General features: G+C 39.4%; 1 protein-coding gene across 1 annotated transcript in view; it reads right to left on the minus strand.

Moving 5' to 3' along the window:
* Positions 1-613: 613 nt before the first annotated feature.
* The window catches only part of LOC140140954 (leucine-rich repeat serine/threonine-protein kinase 1-like), a 107,846-nt gene continuing 87,602 nt past the window's right edge, over positions 614-20,857 (minus strand). Inside the window, 13 exon segments of the mRNA XM_072162721.1 lie at positions 614-749; positions 1,876-2,003; positions 2,691-2,890; positions 3,597-3,851; positions 5,350-5,566; positions 6,156-6,360; positions 7,697-7,846; positions 8,848-9,099; positions 9,459-9,782; positions 10,943-11,080; positions 12,933-13,312; positions 14,647-15,934; positions 16,581-16,774. Coding sequence (XP_072018822.1) covers positions 1,888-2,003; positions 2,691-2,890; positions 3,597-3,851; positions 5,350-5,566; positions 6,156-6,360; positions 7,697-7,846; positions 8,848-9,099; positions 9,459-9,782; positions 10,943-11,080; positions 12,933-13,312; positions 14,647-15,934; positions 16,581-16,774 — 3,719 coding nt within the window. The 3' untranslated portion in view covers positions 614-749; positions 1,876-1,887.

A 20,857-nucleotide genomic window follows, 5' to 3' on the forward strand; every position in this document is an offset into this window, starting at 1 on the left:
ATGTGATGAGTACCGCCTACTACGAGCTGATCAGAGTATAAAAATGTTCCTTTAATTTGAAGCTAAGTCCATCAACATTCTGTGGGGAGAACATCTGCCTAGTGACATGAAGGTCCTGGGTTTATTCAATGTTCATATTGTCTACAAATCAGTTGATGAGGTGAAAGACCTGTAACTACCACTAGTATCTACTTCTTCACCAATAATACTACTACTCTCTTCACTATCTACACCAACTTCAATATCTTCTTCTTCTTCTGTATCATTGTCATCTTCCTCTTCCTCCTCTGTCTCTTCTTCTTCTTCCTCCTCTTCCTCCCTATCTCCATCTTCGCTACCCTCAACAATTCCAGACACTTCTTGTTCCCACTGTGTTGCATTCCATAGTAGTATACACCATCCATGTGCATCAGAATGACCTTTGAACCTCGATGGCGAGTTGGGGTATCCACTGATCAGATCGTTGAATCCGTTACCTAACGTCATCAGCGTGACAACGCTATGGTGACTCATCATCATTATCGACTCAGATTGGTCAGTGTTTTCAGTGTGGCGCAATGGTGCGTGGGCTGGGATGTATGGTTCAGTTACCATAGCGATGAGATGCTTGATGGGTCCTTCATGACAGGAGATGGTGATGAGTGGGGCAAGGGATGGAGGATCAACAACGAGGAGATTGCCTGATGTGACACCGATGTAGAGGTAGTTCTCCATCAGACTCATAGTGCTAACTTGGCCTGGTTTAACAGCTGAAATGTAACAAGAGATGATGATGTACTCGTATTAATTTATCAACAATCACTGGCTTGGTAAGACCAGCATGATGATAAATTATTTTAAACTACAATCTAGGCAACTGGACTTACGTTTTTTTTTTGTTTTTTTTGAGTGGGAACTTTTCACGTTCTATCCTGAACGCATCATCAGCCCGACTGATCTTCTGGCGGTAAAAGTTCATTGACCTGTGAAACGGATGTTGTAGTATCACAGGTCACCTTCGAGTTCAACCTGAGAGGGATCTTCCTAATCGCTGAACTGTAGGCCCGGCCAAGTTGTGGCGTGGCCGCCTCCCCTGTTCAGTGAAGGCTCCTCCCGTTTCACGTAAATTGCTTCTTTGACTCCTCTCTCGTACCATCTGCTTTCTCTGTCCAAGATCATAACATCCTTGTTGTCAAAGGAATGTTTGGAACTGTCCAAGTGGGTATAGACGGCCGAGTCTCCACAACCAGTGCTGGCTCGTCTATGTTGGTACATGCGTAAGTCCAGTTGCCTAGATTGTAGTTTAAAATAATTTATTATTTACTACCTGGATGAATGATAATCTTCACAAACCAGCATGATGACTTGCCTTTAATACACCACTGCTAAAAATCAAGCAGTCTACCCTCATACTGGCAACTCATCACATCTGACTGTTTTCTTTTATAGGAAACAGCAGGCACTGTAGAGGGAGTGATAAATTGGTGCCGAGTACGTAGGCCCCCTCGTCCATGTTTAGAGTGTCATGTCCTTTTCTGCGGATCCAAATGGCTTCTTTGAGCCGCCTGGTAGTCTTATCAGCTTCACGATCAATGACTGTAGAGTCCTCCCAATTGATAGGCCCTCTATAGTGCCAGTCGGATGTGATGAGTTGCCAGTCTGATGAAGCCACTAGTGTAGTGGTGAAACATCACTAAAACATAAGTTAAACACCTTTGTTTTTTGTAGGAATTGTTCAAAATGAACAAAAGTTACAGTTTTTTGAGAAGTTTAATAGACCATATCTAAAAACAAGCTTTGCTGACATTACAGCCCATTCATGGTGAATGGTCACATTTTGTGGTATGCTTCCTGCACCAGACCAATGTGTATCCAATAGAAAAATCTTAAACTTACCGCCCATCCTTCTCAAGCTCTGGCGCCTCGTAGTCTTAAGTTTGTGCGACAATCTGCAATTGCCATCCCGATGTCTAAATTGCCATCTATCTTCATAGTTCTAACATCCCACTTGTAGATGTATGCACCTGTTTCAAAGCAACATTTATAATTTTATGAATCATGGAAACAGGTTTTTAAAAATTTGAATTAGACCTAAAAAAAATTATTTGATTGGTGTAACATAAAAATAATTTAGGGTAGGTAGGTGGCAATTTAAAAATTTTTACAATGATAATGGCCTTGGAACTTTTTTGTTACTTTTTAAAAATAATTTAAAAAATTTTTTTGCAAAAAAAAAAATAAGAAAAAAGTCTAGGGTCGGTCGGGTTACGCCAATCAAACCATTTTTTTATAAGTTTAGGCCTTATTGTGATAATCAACTTGCTACCATACTATTGCCAATAATCTTACATCCTCAGATTTTGTCACCACTACAGCACCTAAAGCCGTAATATTTGCAGGGTATGTAAGTTCTCCGGGGCAAGTTCATTAAGTACATTACAATTATGTAAAAGTGGGCATGATTTGAATCTGTCAGTGCAAAGTCCAATATGGTGTTACTCTCAACTTGAGATTAGACAGACCATACCAAACCCACAGTGAAAGAAAGTGCAATATCGTTGTTGTTCTGCCAAAATGACATAACTCCAATAGCTGCTATGTGTCAAATATGTACAATACAACATATTATATTGCACATATTTAACACCTAGCAGCTATTGGAGTTGTAAACAAGGTTTTGACAGAACAGCGACAAATTATGTTGCTCTTACCTGGAGTAACATAAGACCACACATACTCAGTAAAATCCTCATCCATGAGGTCAGGGTCATAGGTCACAAGCTGTGTGACCCTGTTGAGTGGATGAGCTTCTACCATATGAGTGACCTCCTGGTGTATGACCTCAAGTGTTGCTGGATCTACGATGGTGATGAACCCTCCAACTTGTCCACACCAGAGCTCATAGGATTTACTGTATACAGGTATTGATGAACAAAGGAAAGATACATGTTATCAAGATGACATCATCAACAATGGGCTATTCGATCCAGTTTAGATATTGAAGACATGACCGTAATCTTCTACACAGGGAGTAAAAGAGCTGTGTGAGATCTAGTGGAAAATAGACATCTGTGATTGGTTTTTGCCAAAACCTCAAGTGTTCCCTTCATCCAATCAGGATTTTTTTTATATCGAACAAAAGCTAACACTTCCCCCTAAAAACACTTTTTTACATTAGGCCAACAGATAACGCAATTCAATGTTATAGCAAGGCCAATGTGGTAAATCTATTTGACCAAAATGGATGTTTTATAAGTCAAAACCTCACAATATCCTCACAATTTTCCTTACAATATTTTTCAAATTTTATGTCATTAAATGAAAAGGACACTTATATTGGCCATATACATTTGAATGAGCAATGGCCAATTCTCTTTAAATTGCAAATCTTACACAAAAAATTACCGATTTCGCCTGTTTTGTCATACGGTTGTAAATTCAATGAACTATGACTTTGCTACAGAGCGCTTACAAATTGATATACATCCAATTCTCCAAAGGCCAACTTTCCAGTCTTCCTGTCTACAGGCAGTAATGACAGCCTCCATCATCAGTATCTCCAATTTTAAAAATTTAAATAAATAAACTTGATGTAACAGACTGTTTAGATGACTCACCTGTCATCTTCTGCTTGTTTCAAAACTGTCGTCATGGAGTGGACCTCTCTGCCGAGGTCAACATGCTTGTAGGACCAATCTTCTCCATACGGTAGTCCATCATTCTCTGGCACCACCCAAATCCTGTCTTCTACAGCCACAAAGACCCTCTGTAGCGCTGCAATGTACAGCATCTCTCTTGGGATCTGAGCTTTTCCATGTAATTGTGGAAGGATGATTGGCTGTCTCATATCTTGATATGAATGACGAGCGGTGCTGTGAAGGAAGGATTAAGAATGGAGGAATTGTTAAGTAATGCTTTGATGCTGGCCATAGAGGCTTCAACATAAAAAGTCCCAAGTTTTGAGATATATTAACCCCATGGGTACTACTGCCTTTCTTATAGTTCCCCTGATTGGTTAATTACATGATATAAGCATTTGAGCAACCAATGAAAATAAAGCTTTTAGATCTATCAGCAATTTTAAGCTTAATGATCATCAGCCATACTGATCATTTTTACCATGTCTCTGATTGGATCAACAGATGATATAGCTCTCTTTGTAACAAATATCAGCAAGTTGTATCCCATGGGGTTAAGAGCTATCTCAAGAACCACTGAGCCAATATTGGGCTTGTTTGTACTTAATTTAATGCATTTTTCATGCTGAATCCAAATATGGGTATACAAATGTACCATTTTGAAATTTTTGAATTTTTTGAAAGAAAATATGGAACATGTCGTCTGCAGTTGTCACCCTTGTGGAGAGGCTTAAGCTTCCTTTACACATATAAATGCACATATTTACGCACTCAGGCACAAAGTTGACCCCTTCAAAGTCGCAATCTCTATGCATACAAAATATCAAAAATGTTTATGTACAGCATTGATAAATACAAATTAATAAATGTAGGCATTGCATTTGGATCTGTGATTAAACGCTTCACATTTATTCTACTGCCACTGTGATATATCACAACATTTGAGTGCCAACAATAATGGCGCCAGTATGACTTCCCTCTAAAGCTGAATTTATACTCGATCGCTGAGCGATTGCGATGCACCGCTTTTGAAAAGCGATGGGCAATCGCCGAATTTTGCAATGCATCGCTTGTCACTTTTGCATTTAGAGAATAAAGGTATTGTTTTTAGCCCCTGGAGTGCATCTATCGTCTCATATAACACGGGGGACATCATTATTTCAAGTAAAACAACGAGGCGAAGCTGAGTTGTTTTACGCCAAAATTAATGATTTATAAAGCCCGTGTTATATGAGACGATAGATGCACGACAGCAGCTAAAAAAAAATACCTTTATTCTCATTCTTAAACACTTCAATTCAAATAAAAATATCATACTAATATTAATCAAATTAAATCCCACATTTTGCAAGGAATTACCTAGGGCTTAAAATCGATCAGTCCTGTTGTTGCTGTGCGCCTCCGATTGGTCCAAATAGCGAGTACGTGTATCGGCGTCGACGACATCGCAGCTGACCCGTGTGATATCGTGTCATATCACACGGGTAAAGTTGGGTAAGAACCAATAAGATTGCAGGAACGTTCTCAAGTGTTTAAGAATTATACTTATCACAGCGATAGCGATTGCAGATGACAATTATGATTTGCAAAAGTGATCGAGTATAATTTCAACTTAACAGCTCCCTATTTTATGCCTGGGTGAAACTGCATGTCATTGGAACATGTACAATGAAGAAAGAACAGAAGATATTCAAAAAGAAAGTGAGATGAAAAGAAAGCAAAAACAACATACCCATATATAGCAATGCAACCCCCAGCCACTCCTAGCCACATGATATCACCGACTGCACACATACACTGAACAGCGCCACCTCCGATTTTGAGACGTATGCAGATGGTATCTTCATTAGGATTGCGATCGGGATTGATGATGAGAACCGTTGATGTTTCACTATGGTCATTCTGTGCTATCCACACTGTTGGGATGGAAGAGGACATGTCTTCGCTGTCTGGATTGTGTCCACAAACAAACAAACAAACAAACAAACAAACAAACAAACAAACAAATATTTAGAGTAACAAATTATGTATGATATAAATTTGTAAAGCGGTAAAGCATGCATATAAGGAGTCTTTTCAAGTTATAGGTTTCAATAATAATTTATGTTCTTCTTTTATCAAAATAACTCAATCTGAACCTTTTTTTTAACTGTAACCAAAATATTTGAAATATTTGGATCAAAATTTTAAAACTTGAATCATTCAATACACCAACACAAATGAACAGAGACGAGGGGCAATACAATCTTAGTCACACATTTGACGATTTTCTTGCAAAATGAACTGGCAATCGCGTTGCTGAGCAACCAGTATCATCTACGGTAAACAGAAGAAGATCACAACAACAATAGTGGTGAGAACGGAGTCTGCTAGACTTCGAAACGTCCACAGTGAGTACTACTTTATTGGATTAGAAATGGAAAAATCTACAATCAAAAATGAACTTTCATGAATGTGGAATGTGAAACACCACCAAAAATCTACTACTTTAAGAAAGAAAGATACCAATGGCAATTAGTGCAATGACCTATTACTCACCAGTATCATTGAGATGGCCATGGCTAGTAGTAGCACAAGTACATGTCACCTCAGCATTGGTCTCCGGTGACAACACCTCCCGAAGGCTGGCGAATTCGGCAGTACGTGCGATATCATTGATCTGATTCATGCTAGGTCTCTCACGGGGATCCTGTGCCCAACACCAAGACATCAGGTCTAGTATGTAGGTTGGATAGGATTTCTCCTGTTAAAATACAAAATTATTATTAATTATTTAGATCTATGATATCAACACAAAATTAGGACATACCTCAAATTTTTGGTCACAACTCTCATCGGGAGACTGGCAACCCAAGTTTGGGATCAGTGACCTTTTGGACACTTGACCCAAAAACTTGATCGTACACTTTTAGTAACTTGGTAAGTTTTTGAAAATTGTTGAGAGTGCAACTACAAACATCTTGTTATGTGTCAATCCATTTTAAGTCAACAGTATCCCTGTAGAAGAAAGATTTTGGAAATATCTTCCATAGGAGGGGGTATGGAATAGATTTAGCATATTAACAACACTTTTTCAAACTTGTGGACCCTCCATCCCAGGGGGATGGGGGGATAAATCCCCCCAACATTTTGCCAGGGTGGGATGGTCCATACAATCATCCCCCAATGTTGACACCTGTATGTGGGTTTCTGACAAACTTAACCTCATATTTGGTCATTTTAGACCCCAAAGTGACATTTTTACACTCTTCTCACAAATTTATTCCACTTTTGCACCATATTTTATCAGTTTAGCTTCAAAATGGTGTAGCCAAAAGGTGCTGGATTCAATATACTTCAAGAAATCTTTTCCAACCCCATCCCCCCCATGTCAAAAAGAAATCTATGCCACTGCCCTCCATGGAAAATTTATGTTGAATCTCTCTCAGAGGGTGTATGAAGTTCAAATAGAGCTGCCTAATGTGTTCATTCCATTTGAAATTTATACTGTGGATAATATTTGTAACATCTTCCACAGGGCACAGTGTCATCGCCCCGATATCTTCATGGCAGAAATCGCCATGGTAGGTTGAATACAGCCACGCATGGCCATTTTTTCCGACCTTTGAGACACATAATGAGCCGAACGAATGAGGCTACTGACAATAGCCTGGTAATTGACCTCTCTGTGTGTAAGTGAGCTTGTATACGCCATGTCTGAGGTCAATGGTCATATGCTTTTAGACTGCTTACATGAGTGAGTGGAGCTAGCCTATACGCTGAATTTTTGTAAGTTTTTGAGTTCAAGATGCAAGCTTCTTTCTCAAGACGCAGGCTAAAGACTATCATATCCGTTCAATACATATATTCAAGTGCAAGGAACCAAATCTGGCTTCAGACTAATAAAATTACGGGAGATATTCATCATTTTCTACCCCTGTATCCAAAGATTTATCGTCTGAATATCAAATCGTGCATAGCACATTCACGTGTATCGATCCCGGTATTCATTTCAATGTCTCTGCTGTGTAATGTAATTATTAACCGGGCAATGTCGGTGTGCAGGGGTAGTGTGGATTTTAAATGTAATAGCCCCATACCTTTTTGTTGAGTAGTGGCCTTTGCCCATCCTTGATGAGTTGTTTGATGACCTCTGATAAGCGACCTACATCTTTGCCGATCACCCCTTCAAATGGACGTTGTAATGAAAGCAACTCATACATGAACATAGCAAATGAGAAGCAGTCAACCTACAAAGAAAAAATTGTGAAACAGTTAAAGGGGCATATCGTGATCCACAGCCTCATCCCCCACTTTTCCCAAAAAAGTTGAGATTTTTACACCACTGGATACCTCTGGCTACATAATGTTTATGTACCAAATATTTCTTGCAGATTAATTCGTTTAGCAAAAATATCGCTAAATTTGAATTTCGTTCTGGTGCACCAGAACGAAATTACAACACATTGTCTATGGAGCAGTAATACACATAATCATGCATAACTCGCAAACGCAAAAATCGGAATCAACTGAAATTTTGGAAATAAGCTTTTTTCGTGGATATCTACTGAAAAATGTCATAAAAAGAGGATGCTAGGATCACGAAATCCTCCTTTAAGGGGAGCATGACCTAGCGGTGTTTGCATTCAAATATTTAGACAAATAATGCTGACACACAAGAGGAATGAGATGGGTTCTATAGAGTAGATCCTAATCAAGGCTTGATATAAGAGGTGTCATTTCCGCCCCATGTGCATGATTTTTTTTGGGAGGGGGAAAGGGAGGCTGATTCATCTGGTGCCCTCATCGGAGGAAAGGAATCAGACAATGTCGGATGATGTTGATACTTTTACAAGATAAAAAGCAACTTTTCTAGGCATTGTTGACATGGTGCCTACAGCAAAAGTAGTTTCCTATTACTAAGACCTAACATTTGAGATGGTTTGCATGTTTGAAAGTAAAAAAAAAATAACCATAGGTCACACTGTTTTCCACTGTGTTCAAAAATATCAATTATCACAACAAATCATAAACAAACCTTTTCTAAGTTTGACTGACAGATGAAATCAGACATAAACTAGTATCTTTAATTCTTACTTTTATTATATCCAATGCAGAACTTCAATATTTTCCCTCAATAACTAACGCTCATTCTTTAAACCCCAAAATCTGATCAACTATTCCCTGGACGCTATGCATCACCTATAATTAGTCACCAAAAATTACCAAACTCTGAGAAAAGATGACCAACCTTTTCAGTGTATGTTTCTTTCCCATCGTACACCACAATTTCAGGTGCCATGTATCCAGGGGTTCCTCCATAGCCTTTGGTTCCTGATGGTAAAGCAGACACACTGATACCATAGTCTGCTAACTTCACCTTGACTGTGTCTGTGGGCAGTTGGCTGAAGGGGTCCGGCAAGTCCCAAACAAGGACATTTTCAGCCTTGAGGTCACGGTAGATAATGTCATTGTTATGTAGATATGCTACTGCAGAAGATACCTGGAAATAGAGTTTTAAAGTTGTTTATTATTAAATAAACATTTTTGATGTTCTGCTCAACAAGAGAACCCACAACACCCCACCCATCACATCAGAGGACCCAACAAGGCACAACCAACATGGTCATCCGATCACCTCCCTGGCAAACAATTAGAGCCCCATCATGCTCCCCAGTCTCTTTTGCAGACTTCAGTAGTGGATTGTAAACATGACTCAAGAAGTAAAGAAAAGAAACCAAGGATGATCAGCCCCCTCCCGACATGCCTATGAAGCATCAAGTTGGCGTACAGTTTCTCCATCTTTCTAAAACCGACCCACAGGGATTCTCTAGATTTCAACCCATTTAACCTTTGACCTACCTGTACAATAATCTCCTGTAATGTCTTTGGGGTCAATCTAGCTCCAACTCGTTTGTAATTCTCAAGCTTGCTATCTAGCGCCCCCGCAGGTGCTAGCTCTAAAATCAAGCACATAGGCTGATGACAGAATCCTAGCAGAGCTACGATATACGGGTGATCCAAGTTGAGAATAATAGAGAGTTCCATGCGTGCTTTGCGATAGGCCTCACATGAGAATCTGACAGGGTCGACCTGCCATTTGTTGTTTTCTATGTCATAGCGACGTCTGTCAGTGTTGCCTGCACCTTGGCCTGGTGGGTATGGCTGAAGCATTTTGAAAGCCACCTGCAGGTGTTAAACAAACAAACAAAACAAAGGAACAATTATAACAATGGGTTATTCCATTTGAAATCCATACACCATCTATGGAAGATATGACCTTAATCTCCCACACAGGGAGTGTGAATTTCAAATGGGGTTACCAGAAGGGTGACTCCTTTAACATACACCATTGCACAAACAGCACTTATATACTGCGTTCACACTTTGCTGACCCCTTGAAATCCAAAGTCCCCACACACGCTTCAAATAAATATTCCATGATTTGATATAGAAATACCCGATATTTGCATTTGGGGTGATGGGGTTTTCATCTGTCTTAATGTAAGCATTGGATCATCTTAATGTTGCCAAAAAGACTAATTGCTAGAAAGGGCATGGGGTGTAATAGTAGTTAATAATAGTATTTGCTAATGAAAAAATTGCAGAAGAACATTTCTGGCTTCTACCCACCCCTACTTTTTAGATTCTCGAGCACCCTGGCACAATTTCACTGCTTCAACAATGTAGAAACACATTGTTAAAAAAGGTTGTCCAAAATTTTAAAAAATTACCTAGCTCCTTCAGGAAAGTTTTAATTAGAGGTTTTTTTATAATGATAATTGGCATTAAAAACATTGCTAGTAGTCTGCAGTGCTCCACAAATAATAAGGAATAAAGATCCTTTTATTAGAAATCTCAGATTTTTATCCCAAATACAGCACCTAAAGCTTTGGGTTTTGCATGGTATGTTAGTTTATTAAAGTACAGGATTACAATTGCGTAAAAATCTGAATTTTGAAAAACATTGAGGGCGTCCTCCTCGGCAAAGGTAAAAATATTGCAGGTTTCCATATATTGGGCTATTATCCTTTTTTACCATATCGAGCTATTCCATTTAAAATCCACACTACCCCTGTGGAAGATTGAGCTAAAGTCTTCCACAGTGGTAGTATGAGTTTCAAATAGAACAGACAACTGGGTAACTTCAATTTGAAATACTCACTCCAGTTGTGGAAGATATAGGTAGGAGGAGTATGGGTCAAATGATTAACCATGACCAATTACATTTGAAAAACATATTCCCCCTGTGAAAATCTTCCACAGGGGGAGTGTGGATTTCAACTGGAATGGCCCATTACAAAAACAAATCCATGATGAGGAATATTTTGACAGAGACCACTTACGTGATGTCTTCTATGTTCTTTCATGGTATACACTCCTTGGAATACAAGACCAAATGTGCCACTGCCAAGCAATCGTTGAATTTCAAGATGGCTCTTGTCTGTTAGCAAGTTCCGTGGGGAACTCAGATCATGAAAAACCTATGGATACAAAATACACAAATAAGGAACTAATGAAGTTTAGGGGGAACTCAGATCATGAAAAACCTATGGATGCAAAGTACACAAATAACAGATTGATGAAGTTTACGGAGTCAAAACCAACGAGACTATACTTAAAGAGTACCGACTCAAAATTGCGCTGTGTGCATCGCTATGGTAAATCCACCATCTTGTTTTGTTGCTCATGGAGGACAACTATATTTGGTGATTAAAGACAGAGATAAAAAGAATTTATCACGTCTGACGTCATCTGTCAATCAAACTTGTGTGTCGTGATGATGACTTGCTGAACGCGGCGGTATAACCGGGCGCCTTATTGTTAATTTAGCAGCTTCAAACATGCAAACGATCTCAAAAGTTAGGTGTTTATAGTAGGAAACTCTCTTTCACAAAGGCACCATGTCAACAATGCCTAGAAAAGCTGCTTTTTACCTTGTAAAAGTACGTAATTTTTCGCCATTTGCTGCTATTCCATTTCTCTGATCAGCACCAGATAGATCGGTCTTCCTTTTACGCGCTATTAACCTGTGTTAACCAATCAAGGATCGTACTTGACAGTGACATCGGACGCGATAAATTCTTTTTATCTCTGTGTCTTTAATTATAGTACATTCTGCAAGAGCCAGAAATTGAACAATAATTTACATATTTAAGCTTGAGCATAACAAATGTTTGTGCACTCAGCACTTCGCGCACTCAGCACTTCGCGCACATTTTTGGCAGAATGCAAAAAACACCACACTTTGAATTGAAGTTTGTCAGGCACAGAGCGAAATAACCCAAACGTACACTATTTACCCTCCATTAATAATGTGAAATTACCATGCGGAGTTAGTGCTCTTTGGTTCTAACTCATTGGATGGTACCGTTGCCCTCCATGAGTGACACACAAACATGGCCGAGTTGGTACTGTTTGGTTCTACCTCATTGGGAGGTACACTATTTGCCCTCCATGAGTGACACACAAACATGGCAGAGTCGGTACTCTTTAATCCAACCGCATTGGCCAAAACTAGATCAGTGTTATTTTTGCTCTGCTTACAACAATTTCCACTTTTTGCGGCAATCTTGCGCACAATTTGGTGGTTTTGCCCCCCTGAAATTCACATTGCCCCCCATGCCCCCCCCCCAAAAAATTCCGGGGGCTGCAACTGTACCCTTATCAAGCTAGTTTTACCAATTTGTTATTTCATTATCTGTATGATGATATGAAGGTTGGTTGGTTGTCAATAGCCCCCTTTTCTGAAGTCGAATATACCCAATGACCCCTTTTAAACAAATTATGATGATATGAATGATAAAGGTTGGGGGCACGGTGGTGCGAGGTGAGGTCACAGGTTTGAATCCCCGCAGTGTTAACATGTTGTGCACCTAGGCAAGGCTGTAAACTCCTATTGATTCTCCCCACCCAGGTGCACAAATGGGTACATACCAGCTTTATTATTCAATGCCAGGAAGGTGTAACAGACTCATTGTGAAGGAGGAGAAGCAACCCCCTACAGCAACATTATATGGAGGAGTCAACCCAATTGCTTCAAAAGAGAGATGGGCACTACTCCTGGCTATGAACACAGGTTCGTCTGCTTTACCTTAACCCCATGAGAACTACCTGCCTATTGGTCAAAAAGAAGTTTTCATTATCAATTGGACCAATCAGCAACATTGTTAGAATAATTTCACTACACAAAACAATTGGGGTGAATTATTTGCAAAGCTCCATTCTGATTGCTGATTAAAGTGAAGATATCACATAATTGACCAATCAGAGGCAATGTTAGATCGGCAGGTAGTGCTCAGGGGGTTAAAATCTTTTTACGAAGGCTTGACTTACCACATCTGGAGCTATTGTGTTAAGCCTAATCATGCCATGATTTGGGCATTTCACCATCCCATTTTTCATAGCCTGTAACACTAGCTCTTCAAACAGGAATCCATACACCTGAAAGTCGCCCTCGATCATCTCCGCACTCATCTCCATGGATTGGCGTTCACTCGCATCAAATCGTCCTTCGCCATCTTCTACCAGACTCTGTATCTCATGACTACTCTGCTTCAACAACCTCTGTCGTCTGCGGCCACCGTTCAAAGTCACTTCGCCATCACTGGATGATACGCGTTTCACATGGAAGACTGAGGTGTACTTTCCGTTGCGGGACACGCTGTAGCGGTGTCGGCGGTGAAGTGGCGACAAATCTGATGAAGATGATACATCTATAGGTAGACAGTGTTTTGGGTATGGCAGGCAGGCAGACACGGACCATGCAGGCATGCATAAAGGAAAAACAATGGAGATGGTCATGCATGAGATATAATAACTGGGCATAATAGGAATATGGAAAGTGAGAAAATAAACAGAGTTGCATATCGTTTTGTCTGTTATAAACACACCCACCTCCAATATACACCCCCCTGCAATTTTCCAGAAAAAGTAACCAATATGCAAAACTTTCCATGCCATACCGTGTGAGTAAGCTTAAAACTGGCATCAGTGCTGGCTGTAAATTACTAATTTACATGGACAAAACCTATTCTAACTTAAAACTTCCATCTAGTTCATTGCCAAATTATTGTAGAATTTCACCAAGTAAATCACATTCTTGCTTAAAATGCACTTATAGATGTAATTTTGTAGCGTTTACCACGAAAATATGCTTTTACGCGAGTGCCGCCATATTGGATTTCAACCAAGCAATGAACCAGAAGGGAGTTATACTTCTGCAATTTTCGCCCTGATTTTTTCCCTGAAATCTTGTTTCTAATAATAAACTTCCTCTTTTGGAGCGTTTATTACAGACAATACGATATTAATAGTGAATTGATCTATCAAAATACACAAATGATATATTATTTGCACCAAAAGGAAAAAAAAGTTCAAACAGGAGAAACTGCTCAAATGGTTCATGATGGATGTGTTATTCAAAATATTCATCTTTTTTGACAGTGGGATACAATCTCTAAGGCCAAAAAAAAATTGTTTGTTTGTCCTTACACTCTCTGGGCAGTACAGGATGTTTTTTGTTCAACTCCCCCCCCCCCCTTTTTTAAAGGTCATAGCCAAAACATGTATATGCCTAATTAGGTTAATAATGACTCTATAGGTGAGGATTAGAATATTGCTCTATTGTATCACTTCATTCATCTTTTTAAAGCAGAAACTATTTTTAAAAACGTTTCAGGATGTCAAAAAAATCCGAAAAAAATAAACAACTTGTAATAAAAGCCTAACAATTCCCTCCGATTACGAGCTGATCAAATTATAAATCAAAAGAACTACCATATTCATTCTATTAACCACTCATCAGGGCACTTCACAAAGTCATTTTGGGTGGGCGCTTATATTTTACATTGTTTAGGCCTACAATACTCATAAATATCCATCCATCATCATCAGTGTGTATTGTGTATGTTTCAGACCATGGCTCAAATTTGCATTTAATAAACAGTTAATAAACTAATATCACAGTCACTGGGTGGAAGCTTATAGGGACATGGGCGATTTATGGAATGAATACGGTATATACAATACACAACATGCTATAACATACCTAGTAAAACTTTTGGACATGATACTGGACTGCAACAGAAAGTTTCTTCCTGACCCTCCAGCAGCTCCTCTGGACCACAGGCTCTGGACGGAATCATATCCTTCTTAACGCTCTCTATATCCAATGAGTTGACTATCTCCCAATCCGTCACATCCACATCATCCCAGTTAGGTTTATTATAATCCACCCAACAACGCACGCACGGGACCACCCTTGTGATGAACAACTCTCCTTCAAAAGTCGTTCCCAACACCTCGCTCAAAGATGGGTAGAAGTTCTCCACCAATGCATCAATAAGATCCACAATGACCGCCAGAAGACGGGATGCAACTTCTGAAGAAGGATCGATCTTGACGTCTCGTAGCTCTAAGCCGTCAAGTGGATGCTTTGCTTCTTCCATGAGAAGACTTTTCGCTTCTTTGTTGATGGACAAAGATTGATTTGGAATAACAATCTCCATCTGACCACTCCTTGATAAGGACACTGACCTCTCCTCTTCACCCGATGGACTGATGACCTGGACTAAATCTGGTCTTCTTTCCCTACTGAACTCATAGCAGAGGCGAGATTCTTGCACGATCTCTTTCAAATAGAAGACAGTCGCTGAGAAGAATTTCAGTTCTATACCAGTCTGCCAACTGACCCACTTGAACTCCTTCCTTAACTCCTTGATTTCGTCCTCCCCAAAACTGTTAATCAGCTCTTGCGGTAGCACATATAGTGCGTTCACAACTTTCATAACGGTTTGATCGGATAGAAACCTACTGATGAGGTGTGACCAGAAACCACTTGGAATGTACTGTAGAATGTACAGCCTGCGAATCACCGACTTAGGCTTATCTGTGACACTGATATCAAAGTTATCAAACAACCCAGGTTGTTCTTCAATAGAGTCTTGAGGTCCTAGCAAGGAAATCTCAACTTTCTCCTTATCTTTATAAATCACAAGACTGGCGGAGCTATCACTTCGTTCCTTTTCCAACGTGGCAGCTTTTCTCTGACTCAACGGAAGGATTCGATTGTCCTCTTTCGCCACCCTGACAGGTGCAGGTACACTTCTACTATGGGGTGCACTCCTACTGTGGGTAGCAATAACTTTGGTTCTCTCTGCAGGGGTCGTATCTACATACTTGATTAGATCGGGGGATTGGTCGCCATCATCGCTTGATTCTGGGGTCTCGGGTTGTGAGTTTTTGGGACTTGGATTCCTGACAGCGCGTCGTCGATATATATATCCTTGTGATACGTCTGATGGTGAGGTGGGTTGAGATGAACCATTTATTGTTACCTGTGATGGGAAGACAGATCACTAACATCATAAGATTGTTTTAATTGTTACCAAATCGAGTAAAAATTTCAACACAATTTCAATATTGAAATGTTTTTTATGAAAGCTTAATTTTGAAAATTATTAAGCAGTCCGAAATAGAACACTTATGGTTACAATATCATCTAATCAATTTATAGACAAATCCAAAGAGCCAAGTGATGGTCCAAATTCATTCGGCCATTACTGGATCCCATCGCCACAAAAACTGGTGTTGAGACTACCCAATTGGGTGGATTAAAGCCACTGAAAATTGATCTTTATGTACTATATTGTGTTGTAAATTTCATCATTCTTTTATCTATGTGTAACACTGGATATGGGTAACCCTGTTTGAAATTCACACTCCCTGTATGAAAGATTAAGTTCATGTCTTTTATAGGGGGTGTATGGATTTCAACTAGAATAGCCAAATGACAATAGTGCCCATGGGGTCTCCCCATCAGTCCGAAACACCATCAATCCTAACCCCGTCAGTCCGAAAACCTGTTAGGGTTAGGGTAAGGGTTAGGGTTAGGGTTGGGGTTAACCCTTACAGATTTTCGGACTGACAGTGGTTCGGATTGACGGTGTTTCAGACTGATGGGGTGTCCCTGTCTCCACAAACCTGAGGTTGATGTCTATCCCTATTCATTGGTATCACCGTTGGTTCTCTGCCTTCACGCGGTAGTCTGGATGGAATCAGAAGATGATCTTCATCATAGGTCACGGCAACCTCAAACTTATTCAACAGACTCAAGATGAAGTCCTTCACGCTGGAATCGTGGAATTTACGATGCAAGTCTTGTATTTGCATGACACCTAGGAAATAAATCAATCATTTATGTTAAGTTTTACAATAGTAAATTAAGCAAAAAAAGGCTCATGTATTTCAAAATGTAAAGACAGTGTACAACTGACAGAATTTATAGTGCACAGCGCTATGTTGAACAAAGGCGAAGTCGTGCGATTTTTTTGTTAAAAGCAATTTCTCAATTGATTTCATTACATTGAAAGGTAAAGATTGAAATAAAACATGTTTCCATTTTTTTAAAGACCGTTTAGTGCCTAAAATCCAAGATGGCCGCCGTGATTGAAAATTTGCCATATTTTACTCATAAATTGCGCTTTAGTAGGGTAGTCCGTTTCTCGGGTTGAGTACAAGAAGTTTTGAAGGTGTTTCTTTATAGATTTGAGGACGCTGAATAAAATGAGAGGAGTCTGCACCATCGAAAAGTGTAGGGAACTCTTGGTAGAGGGTTTTTCAAAATGGCCGCCAAAATCCCTTTTAAAATCACCATAACTTGGTCAGAGAAGCACCCAGCAGCACGATTCTGATGTCTATACCCATGTTTTCATTTAGTCATTTACAACAGCCTTTGACCTATCATTTCAAGATGGCTGCCAAAATTTCAAAATGGCCGCCAGTGAAAATTAATTTGGCTATATCTCGGGTGCAGAAAGTCCTAGAAGTATGGTGCTGGTGTCTATACCCATGTTTACAGGGTCTAGAAATCCATTGGTATAATCTAAAACAGCACAGGACCTTAAATCCCAAGATGGCCACCAAAATTTAAAAATAACTAACACTAAAATACAGAATTTAGCCTATATCTTATCTTATCAGTCGTTTATACGGCCTTATCCGGGTTTACGATCCTTATACCTGGGGCTAAGATACCTTAACCTTAGCATAACGCAGTCTAAACCCCAGATAAGGTATCTAAACCCCAGATAAGGCGCCGTAACCCCAGATTAAGGGACATAGATTCCAGATAAAGCAGTCCAAACCCCAAATAAGGTGCCTTTACCTAAATAAGGAACATAAACCACAGATAAGGCATCTAAACCCCACGTAAGGTGCCTTAACTCTAGATAAGGATCGTTAACCCCCGATAAGGGTCGTAAACCCCAGATAAGGCACCTAAACCTCAGATAGCCCTATCTATACCCATGTTTTCATTTAGTCATTTACAACAGCCTTTGACCTATCATTTCAAGATGGCTGCCAAAATTTCAAAATGGCCGCCAGTGAAAATTTATTTGGCTATATCTCGGGTGCAGAAAGTCCTAGAAGTATGGTGCTGGTGTCTATACCCATGTTTACAGGGTCTAGAAATCCATTGGTATAATCTAAAACAGCACAGGACCTTAAATCCCAAGATGGCAGCCAAAATTTAAAAATAACTACCACTAAAATACAGAATTTAGCCTATATCTTATCTTATCAGTCGTTTATACGGCCTTATCCGGGGTTTACGATCCTTATACCTGGGGCTAAGATACCTTAACCTTAGCTTATGCTAAGTCTAAACCCCAGATAAGGTATCTAAACCCCAGATAAGGCACCGTAACCCCAGATTAAGGGACATAGATTCCAGATAAAGCAGTCCAAACCCCAAATAAGGTGCCTTAACCCTAAATAAGGAACATAAACCACAGATAAGGCATCTAAACCCCACGTGAAGGTGCCTTAACTCTAGATAAGGATCGTTAACCCCGATAAGGGTCGTAAACCCCAGATAAGGCACCTAAACCCCAGATAGGGCGCCTTAACCCCAGATAAGAGACGTAAACCCCAGATAAGGCAGTTTAAACCCCAGATAAGGCGCCTTAACACCAGATAAGGAACGTAAACACCAGATAAGGCATCTAAATCCCACATAATGCATCTAAATCCCAGATAAGGTGATGATGAGGGACGTAAACCTAGGATAACACAGTCTAAACCCCAGATAAGGCATTTAAACCCCATAAGGCTCCAAATAAGGGATGTAAACCATAAGGGATGTAAAACCCCAAAAAGGGATGTAAACCATAGATAAGGCAGTCTAAATCCCAGATCCATTTTTTAGGCATCTAAACCCAGATAAGGCGCCTTAACCCCAGATAAGGGACGTAAACCCCAGATAAGGCAGTCTAAACTCCAGATAAGGCACCTTACCCCCAGATAAGAGATGTAAATATAGGATAATGCAGTCTAAACCCCAAATAAGCTGCCTTAACCCCTGATAAGGGATGTTAACTGGGGATAACACAGTCTAGACCCCCGATAAGGCATCTAAACCCCAGATAAGGGACGTAAGCTCCAGATAAGGCAGTTTAAAAAACCCAAATACGGCACCTTAAACCCTAGATAAGAAACACAAACCCCATATAAGGCAGTCTAAATCCCAGATAAGGTATCTAAACCAAGATAAGGTGCCCTAACCCCAGATAAGGGACCTGAATCTAGGATAATGCAGTCTAACCCCAGATAAGGTGCCCTAACCCCAGATCAGGAACGTGGATCTAGGATAATGCAGTCTAAACCCCAGATAAGGTGCCCTAACCCCCGATAAGGGACGTGAATCTAGAATAACGCAGTCTAAACCCCTAAACCCATTACACTGTTGTCAATGGGAAAATGGCTGATTTAGGGTGAAATGTTCTCAAATTTAGAACTCTCACAGTTAATATAGTTAAACGCCGGCAATATCAGGTGAAACTAGATGATTTAATGATCAAAAATGATCAAAAACTCAACATAGGTTGAAATGAGACTTTTCTTGTTTAAATGCACTGAACCGCAAACAAAATGGCATTGCGCCCTCGAAGCTGAAAGACACAATTAATTAGATAGGGCGAATATATGCTAAAAGGTGTTATATAATGAGAAAAATATACCATTTCGAAGCATCAAAACCCAAAATGTACTTTTTTGGCAATATAACTTGGTCAATTACAGTGATTTTAAACAGTCTTTTCAGATGCCACGCAAACAAATAGTTCATCATTTCTATGCATCGCCCAGGCCTATTAGTGGTGTATAACCATGCACTAGTGCCATGAGTAGGTACTGTATCTGATATGCCGTCCATCTTGGACCTGGCAAGGGGTCTGGTTATGTAAAACATTGTGCTTTAGGTTCAAAGACATAATTATACACTTGGAAACGTGATCATAAAAACAAACTCATGCATTTATATACATGCAGTATATAAGCAGCCATATTGGTCGCCATATTGAATAATAATCATAATTCTAGAATATTAAAGTTATCTTTGAGTGCATGACACAATGCTAGTTCCAGTGTTTGAAATTTAGATTTTGAGCATACTTTGAGAGAGGTATGTGGCTTTTTTTGCATGTGTCAGTCAGTTTTACAAGATTTTGGCGGCCATCTTGGATTTTATCACTTACCCTGAAATATTAAATCTTTCTTTGAGTGTCTGACACAAGGCTACATAGTTCCAGTGTTTGAAATTTACGTTTTTAGCATATTTTGAGAGCGATATATAGCTTTTTTATATGTGTCAGTCAGTTTTATAGGATTTTGGCGGCCATCTTGGATTTTACCACTTACCCCGAATCTTTATTTTAGTGTCTGACACAAGGCTACATAGTTCCAGTGTTTGAAATTTACATTTTTAGCATATTTTGAGAGCGATATATAGCTTTTTTTTGCATGTGTCAGTCAGTTTTATAGGATTTTGGCGGCCATCTTGGATTTTACCACTTCCTACGAAATAAAAAAAATTGAAACATCTTTTTCCCCATTATTTACCCCCACAAGAGACAAAATCAAGTGAAAGTTTGCTTTTAACACCGAAATCACACGACTCGACACAGTGCTGAGCACTATTACCAATTATAGCAATTGGCACTTTATAAATCTGTTTAAATGCAATTTCATTTGAATTTTTGGTACTAACGGGTACTTATAATTAAAATGCTACAAGTTTTTAATTTTGAGTGTGTTTAATTCTGTTTTTGTTTTGATTTTTGCGACATTACAAATTAAACATACACATAAATAGTGCATATTTTTTTTTATTTGCTTGGACTTTGTTTGCTTTAAAATGTTTGATTATTTTCTTTTCGATTTCACTTTTGATGTAAGAACACACTAATAAATTCTGTCAA

This window comes from Amphiura filiformis, chromosome 19 (assembly GCF_039555335.1).
Source record: "Amphiura filiformis chromosome 19, Afil_fr2py, whole genome shotgun sequence".
NCBI lineage: Eukaryota > Metazoa > Echinodermata > Ophiuroidea > Amphilepidida > Amphiuridae > Amphiura > Amphiura filiformis.